General features: G+C 43.7%; 1 protein-coding gene across 1 annotated transcript in view; it reads left to right on the forward strand.

Moving 5' to 3' along the window:
* Nucleotides 1-7: 7 nt before the first annotated feature.
* LOC140476863 (desmoglein-2-like) overlaps nt 8-26,319 on the forward strand; it is an 85,171-nt gene continuing 58,859 nt past the window's right edge. Inside the window, exon 1 of the mRNA XM_072569733.1 lies at nt 8-124. Coding sequence (XP_072425834.1) covers nt 71-124 — 54 coding nt within the window. The 5' untranslated portion in view covers nt 8-70. The remainder of the gene's footprint in view (nt 125-26,319) is intronic.

Here is a 26,319-nt window from a genome sequence, read left to right on the forward strand (position 1 = left end):
GGCCGGTGAGGCTGCTCCAGGTGAGTCGCTCCCGGGACTGGGACAGGGACAAGGGCTGGAGCAGCGGATAATGTGGATCCCAGGGACCGGGCTGTACCTCACTGCGTTGCTACTGCTCCTGCAGGTCAGTGACTGTGTCTCAGATAATCAGGAAACAATCTCTCTCTGAAGCCGAAACTGCTCGCTCTCCCACTGTCTCTCTTGTTTATTGATCTATACTTGGCTTTACTTTACACCCTGTTGTTCTGCCCTTTCATCCTGGGGAAATCCTGGCTGTGTCTTGGTTTGGTTTTGTTCAGTGCTGAATTCAGGTCGAGTTTAATATGCTTCAGCAACAATGACTTGCGTTTGTCTAGCACCTTTTCAGTTTTTCTTGCTTTTGCCTCTTCAATAAAACGCCAAAAGGTGCTTAAACTCCTAAATAAGATTGGGGCTGATGATTAAGGACAGTTGATCTAAGATATTGTTAAAGAGAGAGATTTTTAAAGTGTTTCTTTATGACAGAAGACTGAGGGGAGTTGGTGGGGAGTGAGGTGCACTGAAGGATTTGTGACATTTAAACCAAAACAACACGTTGGGGAACAACTGAGTGGGAACCTAAAATGGGAGCGCGGTGAAGATTTCGGGGAGTGGTGGCAGAGGTGGCTGAGACAGGAGCATGTGGCTCTGGAACAAATATAAAGAGAAGTACAAGAGAGTTAAAATCAAGATGTTAGTGGAGTGGGCATCACTGCATGTCATTTAAACATAGGGAGGTCTTGCTAAAACTATACACTGCACGAGTCATGTCATACCTGGTATATTGTGCAATTTTGGTTCCTAGTATAAGAGAGAATCTGGTGGTGTGGGAGGCAGTTCAGGGAAGGTTCCCTCGGCTGACTTAGTCTTATATGAGGAGAAGTGGAGTAGTTTGGACGTATACCCGTTGGAGTTTAGAAAAATGAGAGGTGTCATAATTGAAACATACAAGATTCTTAAGGGACTTTTGCATGCAATTCTGGTCTCCGATGTTGCAAAACTTGAAAGGGTTCAGAAAAGATTTACAAAGATGTTGCCAGGGTTGGAGGATTTGAGCTATAAGGAGAGGCTGAACAGGCTGGGGCTGTTTTCCCTGGAGCGTCGAAGGCTGAGGTTATAGAGGTTTGTAAAATAATGAGGGACATGGATTGCATAAATAGACAAAGTCTTTTCCCTGGGGTGGGGGAGTCCAGAACTAGAGGGCATAGGTTTAAGGTGAGAGGGGAAAGATTATAAAAGAGACCTAAGGGGCAATTTCTTCACTCTCAGAAGGTGGTGTGTGTATGGAATGAGCTGTCAGAGGAAGTGGTGGAGGCTGGTACAATTGCAACATTTAAAAAGGATCTGGATGGGTATATGAATAGGAAGGGATTGGAGGGATATGGGCTGGTGCTGGCAGGTGGGACTAGATTGGGTTGGGATATCTGGTTGGCATGGACGAGTTGGACTGAAGGGTCTGTTTCCATGCTGTACATCTCTATGACTCTATGACTCGACAGTTCAGATGTTGAAAAGTTTTTTCCCTTGTGGGACAGTCTTGGATCAGAGAGAGTATTCTCAGAGTAAGGGTTTGTGCATTTAACACAGAGATAGGGAGGAATTTCTTCTCTCACATGGGAGTGAATTCTTTCCCACAGAGGGCTGTTGGGGCTAGGTTATTAAGTACATTCAAGATTGTGATAGACAGATTTTTAATCAGGAAGGGGAATCAAGGGTAATGGGGAAAAGGCAGGAAAGTGGAATTATGGATTATCAGATCAGATACGATATCATTGAATGGAGGAATAGACTCGATGGACTGAATGGCCTCCTTCCAATTCCTATGTTGTATGGTTTTGTGGTGATGCCCTTCATGAAAGTTATTGTGAAATTGCAAGATTGCCTGTAGCTTGATGATTAAAGCCTATGGGAAAGACCCCATGGGCCAGGAGTCCAGAGTGGGGCTTCTGAGTAATATCCCAGCATTCCCTAACATCTCATTGCTGCCTCCCACCCAGCCTTTCCCATTTAGAATGCATTAATCGGAAAAAAAAACCCTTAAAAGCAGTCAGTGAAGAGCTGTGTTATTTTGCCGGGCTTGGAAAACTGCTTAATGAGGAGGCCGTCCGCGGTCATTTAGTTTAAAAGAGTAGAAACATTAACACTTTCTGGTTCCAACATAAGTATACAGCAAATAAACCTGCCCGGGTGGTATTGAATTGAACTGAATTGAATTAAATTGAATTTTTTTGTCACGTGTACCGAGGCACAGTGAAAACATAGTTGACTGGTCAGCATGAACAAGTTGGACTGAAAGCTTTGTTTCCATGCTGTACGACTCCAACACAAGGTTTACGATTGTTATTGTTTCTTGTAGCAGAAATTATAAATTATTCTAAATGTGTTATTAGAAGTCTTTTGTCACAAGATCAACAGCAGTAAAAAAAAATGCCCTAATGTTTACACACATTTTGCCGACAGGATTATAGTCAAATAATAACAGAAATTGCTGGGGAAACTCAGCAGGTCTGACAGCATCTGTGGAGAGAAAGCAAAGTTAACATCTGTGGCTTCACAGAATCCAGTGAGAATTGAAGAGTCACTGGACCTGAAATGTTAACTCTGATTTCTGTCTCCACAGATATTGCTAGACCTGCTGAGCTTCTCCAGCAATTTCTGCTCTTGTTTCAGATCTCCAGTGTCCGCAGTTTTATTTTATTAAAATTAGATAATATTTTTTCTTAAGCGCTGTTAATAAGACCATAAGACATAAGAGTGGAAGTAGGGCCATTCGGCCCATCGAGTCAACTCCACCATTCAATCGTGGCTGATGGGCATTTCAACTCCACTTAACCACACTCTCCCTGTATCCCTTAATTCCTTGTGAGATCAAGAATTTATCAATCTCTGCTTTGAAGACATTTAACATACCTACCTCCGCTGCGCTCCATGGCAATGAGTTCCACAAGCCCACCACTCTCTAGCTGAAGAAATGTCTCCTCATTTCCGTTCTAAATGGACCCCCTCTAATTCTAAGGCTGTGCCCACGGGTCCTAGTCTCCCCGCCTAACTGAAACAACTTCCCAGCGTCCACCCTTTCTAAGCCATGCATTATCTTGTAAGTTTCTATTAGATCTCCCCTCAACCTTCTAAACTCTAATGGATACAATCCCAGGATACTTAGCCATTCAGCATATGTTGGTTATGTTAATGCTGGATTATTCAAATTTTTTTTTTAACCAGTTGATAGGTACATTCAAGATATTAATTTAATTTATTTTGTGCAAAATTTAAATGGTTTCTACTTTCGTGGGATATGGGTGTCAATTTTTTTTTGAGTTGATCCATACATTCAAGACATGGATCTTATTGTGCGCAAAACTAAAATTCTTTGTTCTTTCATGGGATGTGAGTGTTTGCAAATTTTTGTTATCCATCCCTAATTGTCCCTTTGAACTGAGGGGCTTGCTCAAGTCATTTCCAAAGACCACCACACTGGCTGTGGGTCTGCATCACCTGTAGGCCAGATTGGGTAAGGATAGCAGATTTCCCTCCCCAGAAGGTTATCAGTGAACCAAATGGGTTTTTCAACAATTGAATATAGTTGTCATGGGTTTATTAAACAATTTTTTTAAATTGCACAAGCTGCAGAGGTAGGATTTGAACCCATAACCCCCAGGCAATAGTTTGGGGCCTCTGGATTACTAGAGTAGTGACATTCCCACTGAATAATCATCTGCCCTGACTGTCCAGATATCAACCGTTGGTCACTGACCCCTGAATGAACTTCAGCTTCCAAACTGCAACCAAGTTAATTTTCCAAGGTTATCTCACATTGGGAATAGGGAGATTTTAAAATGAATGTGGACCATAAGCCAGCAACTGGTAGAAGTGTTTTCCAAAGCCAGTGTATGGGGTGAATGGGATGAGGGTACATTAAATTTCTGTTAAATTTAATGCTATATTTGAGAAGCAGGGTGTAGTCAAGGGGTGTTGTACATTGTTTGAAAGCTGAAAAATATAATTAATGAATGTTTTACTGTGCATGCGGGGTATTGGAGCACCCTTTTATGAAAAAGTGTTGATATTGCATGGAAGGGTGAATCAGCCGCATTGCAAAGTACTTTATAAGTGACTTATTAACTCTTGTGTTGGAAGGGATATGATAGGTACAATAAACGGAGGGAAGAGGTCGGTGTGAAACATAAACACTGACATGGAGTAGCCTGTCTGTTTCTGTGTGAGTAATTCACAAGATTTTGACCTGAATCGATCAGTATGATTTTTCTTCTTGTTTCGTGTAATTTTATGAAGTATATGGCGTACTATTAGTTAAGAATGGGTTGCAATCTGATTTTGGAGGCTACCCATCAACAGTTACTTGTCTGTCCTTGGCATGCTGCAATGTTCCAGTGAATCACAGCCAAAACTGCAAAAGCAACCTCTCATTTTCAAACTTGGTGCTTTACAATCTCCTGGGCTCAAAATCGAGTACAGCATCTTTTAAATTGTGAATGCGTTCCTTGCCTTACTTTTAGCTTGGTTTGTTACATTCTCTGGAACCTTCCGCCACGCTCCCCCCCCCCCCCCACCCCACCCAACACCCAACTGGGAGGGTCTGTTCTTTCCAGTCTGGCGGTTAGACACTATTATTCTGCCATTCTCACATTCCGATCAGTTAATCTCAACTATCAACACCCTTTCTTCCCCAACATGCCAATTCCTCCCTCACCGTGTTGCATAAATGCTGTCATCACCACACTTCCTGGTGAAAGGCTTTTGCCCAAAATGTTGATTTTCCTGCTCCTCAGATGCTGCCTGACCTGCTGTACATTTCCAGCACCACACTCTCAACTCTGATTTCCAGCATCTGCCGTCCTCACTTCCTCCCTCCACACTTCACGTCAGCTCTGATGAAGAGTCATCTAGACCTGAAATGTTAGCTTGCTCTCTCCCCATGGATACTGCCTGATCCGCTGTCATTTCCAGTGTTTGTTGTTTTCAGTACAGATTCCAATATCTGCAGTAGTTAGCTCCTACTTTAAGCCGTGATATTTGCCTCTGGTTTGCCAACAGTAGGGGTAGCACTACTGCCTCACAGCACCAGAGACCTGGGTGTGATTCCAATCTCGGGTGACTGTCAATGTGAACTTTGCATGTTCTACCCATGCCAGTATAGGTTCCCTCCCAAAGTCTAAAGATGTGTCGGTTAGGGTGGATTGGCAGTAGTGTCCAGGGATGTACAGGTGAGGTGGATTAGCCATGGGGAAAATCAAGGAATAGGTTAGGGGGCTGGGTCCGGTTGAGATACTCTTTTGGAGGGTTGGTGCAGACTCGATGGGCCAATGGCCTGTAGCATTCTATGATTTACACTTAAGCCTGTTGCTTGTTCACAGCAGAGCCTCCTTTTCAAGGTATTTTGAAGTTTCTGTGAGGATTTTATTCAGCAAACCATACGACGTTGTGACCATCCCTGCAGAAACAGCTGGACTGTTCATGTTTTTTCCACCATCACAAGAGAGCCATTCGGCCCAGAACTAGTTGATATTGGTGTTATTGTTTCTCCCACTCAACCTCCTTTCAGTTCACTCTGTGTCAGTGTATCATACATCCTTAGCCCCTCAAGTACTTTTCCAGTTTGGCTCTAAATATAAATGTAGTGTTTGCTGTCTGAGTACAGAAATGTCTCCATAATGACTATCTATTATGAGTAGTCCCTTGTTTTGTTCTCTCAAACAAACATTTTCTTGATGGTCTATTTGATCATAGAGTCATAAAGCATGGAAGCAGATCTTTTGGTCCATTCCGTCCATGCTGATCAGATGTCCTAAATTAATCTACTCCCATTTACCAGCATATTCCCCATATCCCTCTAAACCCTCCTGATTCACGTACCTGTCCAACTTCAAACCTATGCCCTCTAGGTTTAGACTCCCCCACCCCAGGGAAAAGACTTTGTCTATTTATGCAATCCATGTCCCTCATGATTTTATAAACCTCTATAAGGTCACCCCTCAGCCTTCGGCAATCCAGGGGCAATAGTCCCAGCCTATTCAGCTCAAACCCTCCAACCCTGGCAACATCCTTATAAATCTTTTCTGAACCCTTTCAAGTTTCACAACGTCCTTCCTATAGCGAGGAGACCAGAATTGCACATAATATTCAAAATTGGCCTAACCAATGTGCTGTACAGCCGCAATATGACATTCTCACACCTATATTCAATGCAATGATCAATAAAGGCAAACATACTAAACACCTTCTTCACTATTCTATCTACCTACGACTCTGGAACATTCTATTCAATTCCCTTTGTACTCACTGGATCTGCAGGCTAACCAAATGCAAGATCATGCACCAGGACACTGTATCTCTGAGCTCTGCCATCACCACCATTTAGGTAATTTGCGCCTGTTTTGGTTTTTCCTGCAGAAATGGACGAAAAGAATAATGAATCATAGGCTTTGATTTTGTCAGAGATTTGTAGACAATTTCAGGCACCTCATTTCTGGAAAGGAATAATTTTCAATAGGGTGTGCCGGAGATTTCTCAGGACTTTTACAAGGAATGAGAAAGGTTGGAAGAGTTGGGAGTGATCTCCTTTTGGAACAGAAAAGGTGAAGAGGTGAGGTGAGGCTTTTAAGGTGACAAGAGGTTGTTGATAGAGAAAATTGAGAAAATGTAATCGCTACAGTGAGTGGGTGAATAGCCAATGGTCATAGATTTGAAATCACTGGTAAAACTAATGTTGAGTTTGTCCAAGATGTTTGTGAGGCCTCTTCCAGATTGCTGTGTCCAGTTCTGGTCTCCCATTTATAGGGAGGATATTGTTAAGCTGGAGAGGGTTCAGAAGAGATTTCCCAGGATGTTGCCAGGGATGGAGGGTTTAAGTTATAAAGCCTTTTTCACTGGGCACGTAGGAGATTGAGAGGTGACCTCATAGAGGTTTATAAAATCATGGGGGGGTATAGATATCTTACGGTCCTTTCCCTAAGATGGAGGATTTCCAGACAAGGGGGCACATTTTAATGGTGAGAGGAGAAAGATTTAAAAAGACATGAGGGGCAATTCTTTTACACAGAGGGTGGTTCACATGAGGAATGACCTTCCAGAGAAAGTGGTGGATGCAGGTACAGTTACAACGTTTAAAAGACATTTGGATAAGTACACAGATAGGAAAGGTTGGGAGGGATATGGACCAGGAGCAAGCCGGTCTAGTTTGGAATGATGGTTGGCATGGACTGGTTGGGCCGAATGGTCTGTTTCCATGCCGTATGATTCTTCCATAGAAGCTTAAGAATGGAGACACAAAGATGCTATGTTACTTGGAGATGTCAGGATCAGGAGAAAGTGAGGACTGCAGATGCTGGAGATCAGAGCTGAAAATGTGTTGCTGGAAAAGCACAGCAGGTCAGGCAGCATCCAAGGAGCAGGAGAATCAACGTTTCGGGCATTTCAGGAATGAAGAAGGGCTTATGCCCGAAACGTCGATTCTCCTGTTCCTTGGATGCTGCCTGACCTGCTGCGCTTTTCCAGCAACACATTTTCAGCGATGTCAGGATCAGGAATGTTTGACCTGCAAGGCTGGCAGATGTTTATTCCAGGAATAAGCTCAAAGGTCAGCAGCTATTTAGAGATGAGGAATGGCTGATAAGATCACAGGTCAAGGGTAGGCATATGGGGTCTGAACATAACTCCTCTTTCAAAGAGCCTGCAGAAGTGTGATGGATCAAATGGTCGCCTCTCTCTGATTCTCAATAAAGGCTGGTATTACACTGTTCACCACAGAAGGTTCTACTGTGTGCAAATTGGAGCTAGTGTTAGGTACACTGATCAGTCTTAAGTGGACTCTGGGTGGATCCATCCCTTTTAGAGCAGCAGGTCAGACATCATCGGAGGAGCAGGCGATTCAACGTTTCGGGAAAAAGCCCTTCATGTGAATTCCTGATGAAGGGCTTTTGCCTGAAGTGTCGACTCTCCTGCTCCTCAGATGCTGCCTGGCCTGCTATGCTTTTCCAGCACCACACTCGTGACTCTGATTTCCAGCATCTGCAGTCCTCACTTTCACCCAGTCCCTATAGAGAGCAGGCTCTGGATAATATTCCCCAGTAGCTACTGGCCCAAACCTTGGAGACTTCCTATTCATTAATTTGACAAACGTTAATCTGAAGCACAGCAGCTCTCCACCACAAGTTCATTTTCTATTCAAGGGCTCCTCCCCATCCTCCCCTTGAATAGAAATTTCTTCAGCCAGAGTGGTGAATCTGTGGAACTCATTGCCACAGAGTGCTGTAGAGGCCAAGTCTAAAGATTTGTGCTAAAGACAAGAGTTAGATACATTCTTGATTGCTCAGGGGATCAAAAGTTACTGGGAGAAAGCAGGAGAATGGGGTGGAGAAACATATCAAATGGTGGAACAGACTGGGTGAACTGAATCATCTAAGTTCTGCTCCATATTTTATGGTCTCGTATGTATGAGTGAGGGATATAAATACAGTAAAGACTTCAATGGATAAGAAAAACACTAATTTAATGTATTAAAATTGAATTTTAACATAAAAGCTTTATTTGTTGGCTTGCTCCTCCTTGTTTGTATTGTTTTGCAATTCTAAAAGTTCTTGAAGTCCAAGCTGTTTGTTTGTTTGTGGGATTGCATGCCAGTTAGCTGAATTTCATGCTTGGCAACAGTAAACTATATTTCAGGCAAAAGCCCTTCATCAGGACTGAAGGCAGGGAGCTGCCTGACCGGCTGTGCTTTTCCAGCACCATTGTAATGTAGACTCTGATTTCCAGCATCTGCAGTCCTCACTTTTTCCTAACAGTAAACTATACTCCTAAAATAAAAATTTAATTGGCTGTAAAGCACTTTGCAACTTTGAGGCTGCATTTTATAAATGCAAGGCCTTTCTTTGATTTATTATATTCTAGATGTCTAATCCCAAAGGCGTCTATAGCATAGAAAGGTAGATAACAGTAGACCATTCGGCCCTTCGAGCCTGCTCCACCATTCGATATGATCATGGCTGATCATCCAACTCAGTCCCCTGTTCCCACTTTCTCCCCATTCCCTTTGATCTTGAGCCCTATATCTCACTCCTTCTTGAAAACATTTAATGTTTTAGCCTGAACTGCTTCCTGTGGCAGAGAATTCCACAGATTCCCCACTCTCTGAGTGAAGACATTTCCCCTCATCTGAGTCCGAAATGGCAGACCCAGTATGTGAAGATTATGATGGCTAGTTCTGAGCACGTCCTTCTCCTCCCTGAGCTGCACAGAGCTCTGGTTCAATGACATCCCCACGACTGGGCTGCTTCCTGCCAAAGGATACATTAACCAAGAGTTTATTCTGCATTATCCCAAACATTTGTAAGCTCCTTGCTGTAGTCAAGAAACTGAACTCTTAAAAGAGATTACTCCAGATGTGAACATTCCATCAAAATGACTTTTATGTTTCCTGCAGGATTTAATGTTCCGGAATTTGAATTTTTTAAAATACACATTCATTGCTCATTCACTCCGAGCCCTTTTCTATTTTACATCTTTTCTGCTTGATGGTTATTGGAGGTATTCAAAATCATAGAAATCCTGCAGCATGGAAATGAGCTATTTGGCCACAGCAACCCCCCCCCCCCCCCCCCTCCCACCGGAAGAGTAACCCACCCAAACCCATTCCCCTATTACTCGTCATTTCCCCTGAATGATGCACCTAGCCGACACGTCCCTCGGCAGTAGGGGCAACTTAGAATGGCCAAACCACCTAACCTAATTGGACCGTGGGAGGAAACCCACGCAGACACAAGGAGAAAGTGCAAACTCCACACAGACAGTCACCCAAGGCTGGAATCGAACCCAGGTTCGTAGCACTGTGTGAGGCAATGGTGTCACAATAATATCACTGGGTTAGTCATCCAGAACCTCCACATCATAGTCAGCTGAAAGTCAGTGATGGGAAAGATAATGGAATCTTTGCTTGATAGAACAGCTCCAACTTAAGTGCATCATAACAAATAATTTCTCAAAGAAGGGTTCTGCTTGACCAATGTTCAGTAATTCAGTTCGAGTGATGTGAGAAATAGAATAAGTGTTTTGAGTTTCGAAAGGAACTTTGACAATGTGGCAAATAATGTCTTTCAGACGGCTGAAGAGATTGATGTGGGTGGATATCTGTGACAAGTTGCCACACCTTGTTCTTACTGTAATGTTTTCTAGTGTATAGTAAATTTGCATATTATCTTTGAGCAATGAGTCGTTCAGTATGATTTCAATGCATTCATTTATGAATTGTCTGCGCTGAATTAGATCATCAGGTAAGACACTCCCTGTAAATTTTGGCAGTAGCCCATTACTCAACAATGTAATGGAGATTGTGGAGAGAATAATTCTGAGAATTGTTCAGTCGAGCATAAATGATTAAGGAGAAAATTTAATACACTTTTCATTCATTCATGGGATGAAGGCATCACTGGCAAGGGTAGCATTTATTGCCCATCACTAATATCCCAAAGGGCAGTTAAATGTCAATCACATTCCTGCTAGTCTGGAGTCACATATAGACCAGAGAAGGTGAAGATGGCATTTTCCTGTCCTAAAGGACATTTGTAAACCTGATGGATTTTTTCCCAACATAGTTATCATGAGACTCTTAATTCCAGATTTTTATTGAATTCAAATTCCATCATCTGCCAGGGCAGGATTCAAACCCAGGTCCCTAGAATAATACCTGGGTCTCTGGATTTACAGTCCAGCGATTACACCACTAGGCCACCCCTCACCTTATCTGCTCAAAAATGAGGGATTTTGATGGATTAATCCAGTATTACCATGGTTGGAAGTGGCCAATGTGGGAATGAAGTTAACATTCAAATAAATCTTATTAAATGGTGGAGCAGCCTCAAGGGGCCAAATGGCCTACAGCTGCTTGAAATGTATATGTTTGTATTAACATGAGAGGCAGCCATGGGGATACAGTGCTTTAACTCACCCTCCAACTTAACTTCAATTTAGTCTCTTTCCTCTCTCCCTGACCCCCTCTCGATTTTTTTTAATGGAATTTGGTTTATAGGATCCCTACAGTGTGGAAACAGGCGCTTCACCCAACATATCCACACCGACCCTCCAAAATGTCCCATTCCCCTGCCTTATTGCTCTACATTTACCCCTGAGTAATGCACCTAGCCTGGGAGAAAGTGAGGACTGCAGATGCTGGAGATCAGAGTACACCAGTCAATGAAGGCAAGCAGGTAGTGAAGAAAGCTAATAGCATGCTGGCCTTCATAACATAGCAAAGAGGTTCTTCTGCAGAGGGCCCTGGTGAGACCGCACCTGGAATATTGTGTGCAATTCTGGTCTCCAAATTTGAGGAAAGCCATTCTGGCTATTGACAGATTGCAGCGTAGGTTCACGAGGTCAATTCCTGGAATGGTGGGAATATCTTATGTTGAAAGATTGGAGCAACTGGGCTTGTATACCCTTGAGTTTAGAAGACTGAGAGGGGATCTGATTGAGATGTATAAGATTATTTAAAAAATGGACACTCTGGAGGCAGGAAACATGTTTCCGCTGATGGGTGAGTCCCGAACCAGAGGACACAGCTTAAAAATAAGGGTAGGCCATTTAGGACAGAGATGAGGAGAAACTTCTTCACCCAGAGAGTAGTGGCTGTGTGGAATGCTCTGCCCCAGAAGGCAGTGGAGGCCCAGTCTCTGGATTCGTTTAAGAAAGAGTTGGATAGAGCTCTCAAGAAATCAAGGGTTATGGAGATAAGGCAGGAACAGGATACTGATTGAGGATGATCAGCCATGATCACAATGAATGGTGGTGCAGGCTCGAAGGGCAGAATGGCCTACTCCTGCATCTATTGTCTATTGTCTATATTGTCTATTGAAGAGTGTGGTGCTGGGTAGTGTCCTAGGCTCAACCATCTTCAGCTGCTTCATTAATGGCTATCTCCCCTACATGCAGATTGACAAGTGGTTAGTAATGTTTGTGCCTCACAAATGCCTAACAATGACCACCTTTGACAAAACAGAAACCAAATTATAGTTATAATAGTCACTGAATCCCACACAATCAACATCCCAGGGGCTTACTCTTGGCTGGGAACTGAACTAGACTGGCCAAATAAATACTGTGGCTACAACAGCAGGTCAGAGGTTAGGAATCCTGCAATGAATAATTTACCTCCTGTCTCCCTTAATACCTATTATCTACAAGGCAGGAGTTTGGAGTGTGATGGAATGCTCCCCACTTGCCTGGATGGGGGCAGCTCCAGCAACACTCGAGAAGCTCAACACTATCCAGGACAAGCAGCCTGCCCGATAGGCACTACATCCACTCCCTTCACCATCTACTTACAATGACAGAAAGTTAAAAAATCCCACAACACCAGGTTTATTTGGAAGCACTTCCTTTCGGAGCACTGCTCCTTCATCAGGTGGTTGTGGAGAATAAGATTGTAAGACGCAGAATTTATAGCAAAAGTTTACAGTGTGATGTAACTGAAATTATAAATGAAAAAGACCCAGATTGTTAGTTTAGTCTCTCGTCGTTTAGAATGACCAGGTTGGTTTCAGTTTTTTCATATGTAAATATGAAATATTCTATTTGGAAGTAGAATCAGGCTGACCTAATATTGGGACAAAGACAGACTTCAATCTCACACCTTCAATGCATTATCTGAGCTGAGATGGCACCTATTGTTAAAGCTATCTTGAGAATGTAACTTTAAAAAGTTCTGGGATTTACATGTGAAGGAACCGAAACTAACATGATCATTCTAAAAGGTAAGGTAAATTTGTTTAGTATTACATTCCATGACACTCTGAGCTTTTGCTATAAATTCTGTGTCTTATGATCCTGTTCCACAACCATCTGATGAAGGAACAGTGCTCTGAAAGCTAGTGCTTCCATATAAACCTGTTGGACTATAACCTGGTGTTGTGGGATTTTTAACTTGGTCCACCCCAGTCCAACACCGACACCTCATCACTTGCGATAACTGTTCCAGTATTTCCAGTGGATGCAGGGTCAGTAACAAGAATGAGGCTAATGTTCCTGGAATAGCAAGTCAAGGGTCAAGGCTCATGGTTGAAGGAATCCAGGTTCTGATCACACTCCAACGGATGGTAGAATTTAAATTCAGTCAACAAAATCTGGAATTCAGTCGTTAATGGGAGGGTGAGCTGAGAGGAACATGCTTCAATGTGATTTGGACAAGTTGAGTGGTGAGCAAATGCATGGCAAATGAAGTATGATGTGGATAAATGTGAGGTTATACACTTTGGTAGCATAAACAGAAAGTCAGATTATTATCTGGGTGGTGATAGATTGGGAAAGGGATCTGGGTGTCCTCATTTTCCTGCCTCTGAAAGTAAGTGTGCAGGTGAAGAAGGCAAATAGAGTCATAGAGATGTACAGCACAGAAACAGACCCTTCGGTCCAACCCATCCATGCCAACCAGATATCCCAACCCAATCTAGTCCCACCTGCCAGCACCTGGCCCATATCCCTCCAAACCCTTCCTTCATATATCCATCCAGATGGTATGTTGTCCTTCAAAGCAAGAGAATTTGTGTACAGGAGCAGGGATATTTGCTGCAATTGTACAGGATCTTGCTGAGACCACACTTGGAATATAATGTGCAATTTTGATCTCCTTATCTGAAGAAGGACCTTCTGGCTGAAAAGGTACCACCATGGAAGTCAGCCAGACTGATTCCTGGGGATGATGCGACTGACTGCTGAAGAGAGACTGGGTTGGTTAGGATTATATAAACTGGAGTTTAGAAGAATGAAGGGGATCTCGTAGAAACCTATAAAATTCCAACAGGGTATGATATTCCCAATGACTGGGAAGTCCATGACCGGTTTAAGGATAAGGGTCAGGCCATTTCGAGAAATGTCTTCACCCAGAGAGTGGGGAGCCTGTGGAATTCTCTGCCACAGAAAGCAGTTGAGACCAAAACATTTTTCAAGAAGGAGTTAGATACGGTTCTTAGGAATAATTAAAGGGTATAGCAGAAAACGACAAGAGGGTTTCTGAGATGGATGATCAAACATAATTCATGACTGAATGGAACAGGTTTGAAGGGCTGAATGGCCTTCTCCAGCTGCTGTCTTCTATGTTTCTATAGCCCTTCAGACCTGCTTTTCCATTCAATATAATCATGGCTGATCCTCAATCTTAGCACCATATTCCCAGATTCTCCCCATACCACTTAATCCTTTTAACATTTTAAAAACTCATTTTTCTCTTCCTTGAATACACTCAGTGACTTGGCCTCTCCAGCCTCCTGTGGTGAAGAATCCGATAGGTTCCCTCCCCTCCCAGTCCGAAATGACCTACCCCATATCCTGAGACTGTGTCCCCTGGGTCTAGACACCCCTACCCAGGGGAAATATCCACCCTACTCTGTCCACGCTGTTAGAATTTTATATGTGTCAATCCAATCCCACTGTCATCCTTCTCAACTCCAGCGAATACAGGGCCCCGTCAAACTACCCTCTCCTCACGAGACAGTCCTGCCATCCTTGGGATCACCCTAATGACCCTCCGCTGCACTCCCTCTGCCAGAGATCGTCCACTCTGTCCTGTTCTTTCTCATTCCTTTCCCTTTTATTTTTCGTGTTTTTTCTCTCTCTCCCTCTCTCGGTATTTCTTTTCTTTACTCCCGGGCTCAGCGTGGACCAAGTGAGGTATCCTTTCGGCATGGTCTCTCAGAGGCCTGTGGCGGTCTCTCGGCCTGGTCAATCATCCCAGTCTTTCAGCCCGGTCTCTCATCCCAGCATGGCGGTCTCTCGGCCTGGTCTCTCGGCCCGGTCTCTCATCCCAGCATGGCGGTCTCTCGGCCTGGTCTCTCGGCCCGGTCTCTCAGCCCAGCATGGCAGTCTCTCGGCCTGGTCTCTCGGCCCGGTCTCTCATCCCAGCATGGCGGTCTCTCGGCCTGGTCTCTCGGCCCGGTCTCTCATCCCAGCATGGCGGTCTCTCGGCCTGGTCTCTCGGCTCAGTCTCTCAGCCCAGCACGGTGGTCTTTCGTCTCAGTCTCTTGGCCCATTCTCTCTGCCTGGCCTCTCGGTGTGAGAGTGGGTCCTGTCTGGGCATGTTCTGGAGGCAGCAGGAGGAGGTTGGGGCGGAAACAGTAGAAGCAGCAATGGCTTTGCTGCCTAATGCCGGGAGAGCGAACAGTGAGAGAGATCACCCCTCCCCCTGTTGTCTGCAGCTGGGGTCTCCCAGAGAGCGAGCTGAGCAAAGGACTCATCAAAGACTGTTGAACTTTATTCCTTTTATTTTTCTACTTTATATTAAGGACTTTAATACCAACTATTACCTATTTCTTCATTTTTCTACTTATTCCATGAACAGAATAATGCTTAGAGTAATTCTAACGCTTAACTTTATCAACTTTGTTGCTTGTTATTATTTTATACCTGAGATTTTTGTACCTAGGTACCTTTGTACTAAGATGGCACCTTGTATGACAGCATTTTACACTTTTTTCTGTACTCCTGTACCCGAGTACACATGACAATAAAATCTAAATTGAAGTATATCCAAACCACACGCAATACACCAGGTAAGGTACTGTGTAAGACAACCTTACGTCTGAATTCAAATCCTCAATCCATTTGAATCCTAGTTCACCAATGCATTTAGCAATGTGTTTGACTCATTACTAAATGAGCCACTTGCAAGAGAAATAAAACACGGGTAATAAATGCTAACTTTGCCAGTGTAAGGTCTGTGGCATTTTACTTAAGTTTTATTGAAGAAGACTATTGACTGAAATGAAAAGGAGCTGTTTTAAAACCGGCATTTGAAAGGGTGGCTACATGTTTTCGAGACCATGACACCTGTGACAAGCAACTGTTTGAACAAGCAGTGCTTGGAGTTTGAGGTACACACTATTGGGAGCCAAGAGGATGTACAGATACAGCTTTTGCTCTAAACAAATAATTGAAAACCAAGAACAGAAACTGCTAGGAAAACTCTGCAGGTCAGGGACCATTTGTGGAAAGAAATCAGGATTTACATTTCATATCCAGTCACCCTTCCTCAGAATGGAGTATTTTTGCCTTTTGCCTTCCAACGTTTATGTGATTGGCAGTCAGGCAACTGTACAGCTTGAAGCTGGGATCAAGGTAGCAGTCTCTCTGTTCTCTGCAGTCAAAACACGTTTGACAGTGTGGTGCTGGAAAAGCACAGCAGATCAGGAGGCATCCAAGGAGCAGGAGAGTCAACGTTTTGGGCATAAGCCCTTCATCAGGGCTTATGCCCAAAATGTTGATCCTCCTGCTCCTCGGATGCTGCCTGACCTGGTGTGCTTTTCCAGCAACACACTTCCAACTCTGATCTCCAGCATCTGCAGTCCTCACTTTCTCCTAATCAAAACACACTGAAGTAAAAATTCACTATCAGCCTGAAGAAAGCCAGGTTATCTTCTCAGCAACGGTTGTTTTATGCTGTGACGTCTAGTTGGTAAGTTGGAGATTTTCTAACTAACCAGCAGAAGTGTCTGGAGAACGATAACTGAAGCAATGGACTATACACAAAGTTTTTCAGAAGCCATTTTAAACTACAGTCTTTAACCTTCTTAAACATCAGTTGTAACCATCTGACAACCTGACCTGGACATGTCTGCGATCTCCTTTTACAAGTTTTAATCACAAGTAACCGCAAGCTGATATCAGTACCAGAGGAATTAGTGTCACTACAACAACTAACAGAACCTGAAGAAGCCATTGTAAGAAAGCAGAAGAGTCACAAAATAATTTTGACAATAGAAACTTAAAACAAATATTACTAAACTGTTCTCCTCCATAACCTATTTAACCCTCTCTGTTTGTGGGTTGTGTTCAAGGGAGAAATTATTAGGGGATTTAAGTTATAATTAGCAGCATACTCTGATGGTTTAAACTGTTTACCTGTGACTAGAGTCTAATTACTTGTAATAAATAGTGATGTTTGTTCAGTGTACAAATGTGGTCTATGCCTTCTATCAACCTGGATCTGAATTATTGAGGTCAATTGAGAACCTTTCTATGTCTGTTGACACCTTTTAACATTTAAGATGACTCCGGAATAATGGGGCTTGATTTCCTGTAAACCATCCCAGAAAGGAGTAACATCAGCAAAACGCATTTCCATCAAAAAAATGATACTGATTGGCAAAAGAATAAGGATGAGATCATGAGTTACCTTAGTCAATGAGTTATAATCTAGAACTATCTCCCTGAAAAGCCAATGAAACAGAGAAATGTAAAAAACAAGAGCAACAGTAGAGTGTTTTTAAATGGGCTCTAGGTCTGAACTGAATGGGCTTCAGAAGTCTGAAGGAGAATCCAATTGAATCTTGTCCATTTAAATAGCATGTTCTTTGATTTCTTTCAGCCCAAAGAGTGAAAAATAAACACCTTCTTGAAAATGTTCAATGTTTTGGTCTCTCTCTGTGACGGAGAATTCCACTCACTGACTGAAGAAATTACTCCTCGCCTCTGCCCTAAATGGCATACCTCATATCCTTAGACTGTGCTCCCCTGGTTCTGGACTCCCCCTGGTCATTGGGAACATCCTTCCTATGTTTACCCTGTCTAGTCCAGTTAGAAATTTCTAGAATCCTGCCCTCATTCTTCTAAACTCTGGTGAATATAATCCTTTCCTGATGAAGGGCTTATGCCCGAAACATCGATTTTCCTGCTCCTCGGATGCTGCCTGACCTGTGCTTTTCCAGCACTACTCTGGTCTTGACTCTAATCGCCAGCATCTGCAGTACCTACCTTTGCATAGTCCTAACCAATCCAGTGTCTCTTCAGTATCCCAGGAATCGGTCAGATAAACTTTCATTGCACTCCTTCCATAGCCGGGCCATCCTTCCTCCGATAAGGGGACCAAAGGCCTCATGATTGCAGCAAGACATCCTTGCTCCTGTACTTTAATCCTCTCGCTATGAAGGCCAACATACCATTTGCCTCCTTCATCACCTGTTGCACCTGCAGGCTTACTATCAGTGACTAGTGCACAAGGACACCCAGGTCTTACATAGAACATAGAACATAGAACAATACAGCACAGAACAGGCCCTTCGGCCCACAATGTTGTGCCGAACTTCTATCCTAGATTAAGCACCCATCCATGTACCTATCCAAATGCCGCTTAAAGGTCGCCAATGAATCTGACTCTACCACTCCCACGGGCAGCGCATTCCATGCCCCCACCACTCTCTGGGTAAAGAATCCACCCCTGACATCTCCCCTATACCTTCCACCCTTCACCTTAAATTTATGTCCCCTTGTAACACTCTGTTGTACCCGGGGAAAAAGTTTCTGACTGTCTACTCTATCTATTCCTCTGATCATCTTATAAACCTCTATCAAGTCACCCCTCATCCTTCGCCGTTCCAACGAGAAAAGGCCGAGAACTCTCAACCTATCCTCGTACGACCTACTCTCCATTCCAGGCAACATCCTGGTAAATCTTCTCTGCACCCTCTCCAAAGCTTCCACATCTTTCCTAAAGTGAGGCGACCAGAACTGCACACAGTACTCCAAATGTGGCCTAACCAAAGTCCTGTACAGCTGCAACATCACTTCACGACTCTTGAATTCAATCCCTCTGCTAATGAACGATAATACTCCATAGGCCTTCTTACAAACTCTATCCACCTGAGTGGCAACCTTCAAAGATCTATGTACATAGACCCCAAGATCCCTCTGTTCCTCCACCTGACCAAGAACCCTACCATTAACCCTGTATTCCGCATTCTTATTTGTTCTTCCAAAATGGACAACCTCACACTTGGCAAGGTTGAACTCCATCTGCCACTCCTCAGCCCAGCTCTGCATCATATCTAAGTCCCTCTGCAGCCGACAACAGCCCTCCTCACTGTCCACAACTCCACCTATCTTCGTATCATCTGCAAATTTACTGACCCACCCTTCGACTCCCTCATCTAAGGCATTAATAAAAATTACAAACAGCAGAGGACCCAGAACTGATCCCTGCGGAACTCCACTTGTAACTGGACTCCATGCTGAATATTTACCATCTACCACCACTCTCTGACTTCGACCGGTTAGCCAGTTTTCTATCCAATTGGCCAAATTTCCCTCTATCCCATGCCTCCTGACTTTCCGCATAAGCCTACCATGGGGAACCTTATCAAATGCCTTACTAAAATCCATGTACACTACATCCACTGCTCTACCCTCATCCACATGCTTGGTCACCTCCTCGAAGAATTCAATAAGACTTGTAAGGCAAGACCTACCCTTCACAAATCCGTGCTGGCTGTCCCTAATCAAGCAGTGTCTTTCCAGATACTCGTAAATCCTATCCCTCAGTACCCTTTCCATTACTTTGCCTACCACAGAAGTAAGACTAACTGGCCTGTAATTCCCGGGGTTATCCCTATTCCCTTTTTTGAACAGGGGCACAACATTCGCTACTCTCCAGTCCCCTGGTACCACCCCCGTTGCCAGTGAAGACGAGAAGATCATTGCCAACGGTACTGCAATTTCCTCTCTTGCTTCCCACATAATCCTAGGATATATCCCGTCAGGCCTGGGGGACTTGTCTATCCTCAAGTTGTTCAAAATGTCCAACACATCTTCCTTCCTAACAGGTATCTCTTCTAGCTTATCAGTCCGTTTCACACTCTCCTCTTCAACAATACGGTCCCTCTCGTTCGTAAATACTGAAGAGAAGTACTTGTTCAAGACCTCTCCTATCTCTTCCGACTCAATACACAGTCTCCCACCACTGTCCTTGATCGGACCTACCCTCGTTCTCGTCATTCTCAGGTTTCTCACATACGCATAGAATGCCTTGGGGTTATCCTTGATCCTATCCGCCAAGGATTTTTCATGCCCTCTCTTAGCTCTCCTAATCCCTTTCTTCAGGTCCCTTCTGGCTATCCTGTATCCCTCCACTGCTCTGTCTGAACCTTGTTTCCTCAACCTTATGTAAGCCTCCTTCTTCCTCTTTACTAGACATTCAACCTCCCTCGTCAACCAAGGCTCCCTCACACGACCATTTCTTTCCTGCCTGATCGGTACATACATATCAAGGACACGTCGTATCTGCTCCTTGAAAAAGTTCCACATTTCCACCACATCCTTCCCTGACAGCCTATGCTCCCAACGTATGCTCCTCAAATCCTGTCTTACAGCATCGTAATTTCCCTTCCCCCAATTGTAAAAACTTCCTTGTTGTGCGCACCTATCTCTCTCCATAACCAAGGTGAAAGTCACAGAATTGTGGTCACCATCACCAAAATGTTCACCCACTAACAAGCCCACCACTTGTCCCGGTTCATTACCGAGTACCAAATCCAATATGGCCTCCCCTCTGGTTGGACAATCTACATACTGCGTTAGAAAAGCTTCCTGGACACACTGCACAAACACCGCCCCATCCAATCTACTTGATCTAAAGAGCTTCCAATCAATATTTGGGAAGTTGAAGTCGCCCATGACTACGACCCTGTGGCTTCTGCACCTTTCCAAAATCTGTTTCCCAATCTGTTTCTCCACATCTCTGCTGCTATTGGGGGGCCTATAATAAACACCCAACAAGGTGACTGCACCTTTCCTATTTCTGACTTCAGCCCATACTACCTCCAGAGGCAGATCCCCCTCAAACTTCCTTTCTGCAGCTGTTATACCATTTCTAATTAGCAATGCCACCCCCCCTCCTTTTTTACCACCCTCCCTAATCTTACTGAAACATCTGTAACCAGGAACCTCCAACAGCCATTCCTGTCCCTCATCTATCCAAATTTAGCAATAATGCCCTTGGTTCCTTTGTCCAGTTTGTTCATGTATTATGTGAATAGTGCCCCCAACACAGACCCTTGTTAACTCCACTTAACCACTGGGTGTCATCCTGAAAAAGACCCTTTTTTCCAAACACTGTTCTGCCAGTCAGCCAATCTGCGATGCAGTTCTTTGTCAAAGGCTTTCTGGAAGTCCAAATAGATCATGTCCACTGGTTCTCCTTTGTCACTTGCTCATTACCTCCTTAAAGAATTCTAGCAGATTTGGCAAGCATGACGTCCCCTTGACAAAGCCATATTTTCTTCTTTTTTACTTAAAGGGGTTACATGAGCTACCCTTCAGTCTGTTCCAGAGTCTGTAAAATCTTGGAAGAGAACCACCAATGTATCGATTAATTCTGCAGCTACTTCCTCTGGGATGTAGATTATCAGACCCTGGGATTTATCAACCTTTAATCCCATCAGCTTTCTAACTCCAGTTCACCCACTCATACTGATTTCCTTCAGTTTCTCCCTCTCAATAAGACGTGTTCCCACCAACTTTGGGACATTATTTGCATTGTCTTTTATGAAGACATAACTCCCAAATCGTATATTTACTTCGAAGCGTCAATTTGGGAGATTCCTCAGCAACTTTCAGAATGTAATGAGATGAATTTGCATGGGCTATGCTTGGAGGGGCTGGGCAAGCAGAAACAAAGTTTGACTGGGTGGGTACTCTTGGAAAGAGCTGACACAGGTTTGGAAGCTGAGTGACCTCCAATACTGCGGTCATTGTATTGTGGCAGAAACTGCACAGTTTGCGAGTTTATTCTGGCATCTGCAAAGGAACCTGATGTGTCGGCACAAGTCATGTTTACGGATTAGCCAATATTCTGCTAATCAGCTGTCACAATCCAGAATACAGCATTGGATCATTGTAAAATTATTGTTTAAGTAAACATATTGATTTGCATAAGAAATGGTTCTTTGTACGTAAAACCTCAATCCTGAAGAACAGGTCTCTAAACTGCTTGTTACATTAATTTCTGGCTGATTCTGCAATCTCTACTTGTACCCGTACAGAAGAATGTTCAACTCCCTGAGGTCATGGGATCAATTACTGAGAGTGTGCTGGTATAGTCAGAGCAACCAACTTTGGAGTGAGATGGTCAACAAAGTCAAGTCTGACATCTTGGGTATTTATAAGCAATCCCAAGGCACTACTTTGGCAAAGAATGCAATGTTCTGAAGTTGAAGGTGTGTACAGTACCTTTAAGAGAGAGTGAAGGCTGTTTTACACTGAGAGCTAGCAGGCACCTGTCGTGCGACTAACTAGCAGTCTCAGAGTACGAGAAAATTGAAAACATGTAACATTTGGCTGTGAAACAAATACCTGAGTTTTGGTTGCTATATTGGCAACTATTTGAATTTAACCAATCAGCTTAAGTTATGCCCTACAATACTAAAACCCAATCAATTTTGAATTTACTTATTTGCCAACATCAAACCAATGAGACGATCCAATATTTAGGGGTATAAAGAAGCAGACGTTTTGAAAGTTAGACAGTGAGACCAACTGCCATCGCCAGAGTAACTGCCAGCAAAACACTCTCTATGAAAGGTTCCTTTTTCATATGAAACATCTTGGCAGCAAAAGACCGAAGATGACTCAGGGAGATCTACAGCCAGAGGATAACAGACACTGGAGATGACAGCCACTGTCTGGGCTTGAAATTAAGTTGTTGTAATTTTAATATGGGTGGTTCTTGGAACAGTTTATTGTTATAGAGTTGGAAGCTTAGAGTTGTAAATAGTTGTTGTTTCATGTTCACTTTTAGAGTTAAAGAATAAATTGATACTTTTTCTTCAAATAGTGGATTTTGGGAGCTCTCTGTCACTCATACTTTAACAGATTGTGAGGTGAGGTAAGGTTTTCTGGGTGTTTGGTTTAATTAGCAGAAGGGGTCACCACCGTGTCGTAACACCAGGGTCCTTTCAGTGCCCTCCAAGTGTGGCTATATCCGACCACTGGACAGATTCCAATTATGGGAACTTCATATGGATCAGTTGGCAGCCATACTACAGTGATGACTCTAGGTCAATTGGTTGTAAAGTCCTTTAGCGTGCCCTGAGATAGTGAAACACCTTTTAATACAGCATAAGACTAAATAGCAGCAGAACTTTCAAAAGCTGATTGGAGGCAGATGTTCACAATTAAAGGGACGGCTGGAAAATGGGAAGTCTTCAAAAATGAGATAACAAGAAACCAGAGAAAGTATATTCCTGTCAGGGTGAAAGGGAAAGGTGATAAGTATAGGGAATGCTGGATGACTAAAGAAATTGAGGGTTCGGTTAAGAAAAAGAAGGAAGCATATGTCGGGTATAGACAGGATAAATCAAGTGAATCCTTAGAAGTGTGTAAAGAAAGTAGGAGTATACTTAAGAGGGAAATCAGGAGGGCAAAACGGGGACATGAGATAGCTTTGGCAAATAGAATTAAGGAGAATCCAAAGGGTTTTTACAAATATATTAAGGACAAAAGGGTAACTAGGGAGAGAATAGGGCCCCTCAAAGATCAGCAAGGCGGCCTTTTTGTGGAGCCACAGAAAATGGGGGAGATACTAAATGAATATTTTGCATCTGTATTTACTGTGGAAAAGGATATAGAAGATATAAACTGTAGGGAAATAGATAGTGACATCTTGCAAAATGTCCAGATTACAGAGGAGGAAGTGCTGGATGTCATGAAACGGTTAAAGGTGGATAAATCCCCAGGACCTGATCAGGTGTACCTGAGAACTCTGTGGGAAGCTAGAGAAGTGATTGCTGGGCCTCTTGCTGAGATATTTGTATCATCGATAGTCACAGGTGAGCTGCCGGAAGACTGGAGGTTGGCAAACGTGGTGCCACTGCTTAAGAAGCGAGGTAAAGACAAGCCAGGGAACTATAGACCAGTGAGCCTGACCTCGGTGCTGGGCAAGTTGTTGGGGGGAATCCTGAGGGACAGGATGTACAGGTATTTGGAAAGACAAGGACTGATTAGGGATAGTCAACATGCTTTGTGTGTGGGAAATCATGCCTCACAAATTTGATTGAGTTTTTTGAAGAAGTAACAAAGAAGATTGAGGGCAGAGCAGGAGATGTGATCTATATGGACTTCAGTAAGGCATTCATCAAGGTTCCCCATGGGAGGCTGATTAGCAAGGTTAGATCTCATGGAATACAGGGAGAACTAGCCATTTGGATACAGAACTGGCTCAGTGATAGAAGGCAGCGGGTGGTGGTAGAGGGTTGTTTTTCAGACTGGAGGCCTGTGACCAGTGGAGTGCCACAAGGATCGGTGCTGGGTCCTCTACTTTTTGTCATTTACATAAATGATTTGGATGTGAGCATAAGAGGTACAGTTAGTAAGTTTTGCAGATGACACCAAAATTGGAGGTGTAGTGGACAGCGAAAAGGGTTACCTCAGATTACAACAGAATCTGGACCAGATGGGCCAATGGGCTGAGAAGTGGCAGATAGAGTTTAATTCAGATAAATGCGAGGTGCTGCATTTTGGGAAAACAAATCTGAGCAAGACTTTCCACTTAATGGTAAAGACCTAGGGAGTGTTGCTGAGCAAAGAGACCTTGGAGTGCAGGTTCATAGCACCTTGAAAATAGAGTCACTGGTAGATAGGATAGTGAAGAAGGCATTTGGTATGCTTTCCTTTATTAGTCAGAGTATTGAGTACAGGAGTTGGGAGGTCATGTTGCGGCTGTACAGGACATTGGTTAGGCCACTGTTGGAATATTGCGTGCAATTCTGGTCTCCTTCCTATCGGAAAGATGTTGTGAAACTTGAAAGGGTTCAGAAAAGATTTACAGGGATGTTGCCAGGGTTGGAGGATCTGAGCTACAGGGAGAGGCTGAACAGGCTGGGGCTGTTTTCCCTGGAGCGTCGGAGGCTGAGGGGTGACTTTATAGACGTTTACAAAATTATGAGGGGCATTGATAGGATAAATAGACAAAGTCTTTTCCCTGGGGTGGGGGAGTCCAGAACTAGAGGGCATAGATTTAGGGTGAAAGGGGAAAGATATAAAAGAGATCTAAGGGCAACGTTTTCACGCAGAGGGTGGTACATGTATGGAATGAGCTGCCAGAGGATGTGGTGGAGGCTGGTACAATTGCAACATTTAAGAGGCATTTGGATGGGTATATGAATAGGAAGGGTTTGGAGGGACATTGGCCGGGTGCTGGCAGGTGGGACTAGATTGGGTTGGGATATCTGGTCAGTATAGACGGGTTGGACCGAAGGGTGTATTTCTATGCTGTACATCTCTATGGCTCTAAGTAGGCCATTCAGCCCATTGAGTCTGCTCTGCCATTCAATGATATCATGTCTGATCTGATAATCCTCAACTCCACTTTACCACCTTTGCCCCATTACCCACGATTCCCCTTCCAGATTAAAAACCTGCTTCTAACTCAACTTTTAATGCACTCAATGCCCCAGCCTTGACATCCCTCTGTGGTAAACAATTCCACAGATTCACTCCCCTCTGAGAGAAGACATTCCTTCTGATCTCCATCGCAAATGAGTGGCGCCCTATTTTGTGATTATTCCATCTTGGTCATGGACCCTCCCATAAGGGGAACCAACCTTTTCACAATCTACCTTGTGTATCCTCTATGTTTCAATAAGGTCACCTCTCATTCTTGTGAACTTCAATGAGTATTGGCCCAACCTACCCAACCTCTCCTCTTTAGACAGTCCCTCCATACCCATGATCAGCTGAGTGAACCTTCTCTGCAATGCCTTCGATGTCACAGTATGGTTCCTTAAGTAAAGGGCCGAGAGCTATTCACAGTACAGTATTCCAGCTGTGATCTGTCAGTAAAATCTCTGTACTTCTGTCTTCCCATTGTATTCAAGGCCAACATTCCATTTGCCTTCCCTATTACCTGTTAGCTCTTTGATTCATGCACAAGACTCCCAAATGCCTCTGCCCTGTTGCTTCCTGCTGTCTTTCTCTGTTTAAAAAATATTGAATTCCTATATTTTTCTACATATTTCCTCCTATATTTCCAAAGTGTGTGACCTTACATTTCCTCGCTGCATTCTCTCTTTCAACCCAACTATCAACGTGCTGGGGATTGTCATTGACCACAGACTGAACTGGACTAGCCACATAAATACTGTGGCTACAAGAACAGGTCAGAGACTATGAATCCTGCAGTGACTAATTATCGCCTTAATTCCAGCTACAAGACACAAGTCAGGGGTGTGATGGAATACTCCCCACTTGTCTGAGTTGATGCAGTTCCAGCAACAATCTTGGACGATTTGGTCTGTTTCCGAGCTGTATGACTCTGACAAAGCAAGCCCCCATTTGATTGGTGCCACATCCATAAACATCCACTCCCTCCATCACCGACGCTCTGTAGCAGCAATGTGTGCCATCTATAAGAGGCACTGCAGACATTCACTAAAGCTCCTAAGACAGCAGCATACAAATCCACTTCCATCTAGAAGGACAAGGGCAGCAGATACAAGGAACTACCACCAGCTGCAAGTCCCCCTCCAAGCCACG

This window comes from Chiloscyllium punctatum, chromosome 5 (assembly GCF_047496795.1).
Source record: "Chiloscyllium punctatum isolate Juve2018m chromosome 5, sChiPun1.3, whole genome shotgun sequence".
NCBI lineage: Eukaryota > Metazoa > Chordata > Chondrichthyes > Orectolobiformes > Hemiscylliidae > Chiloscyllium > Chiloscyllium punctatum.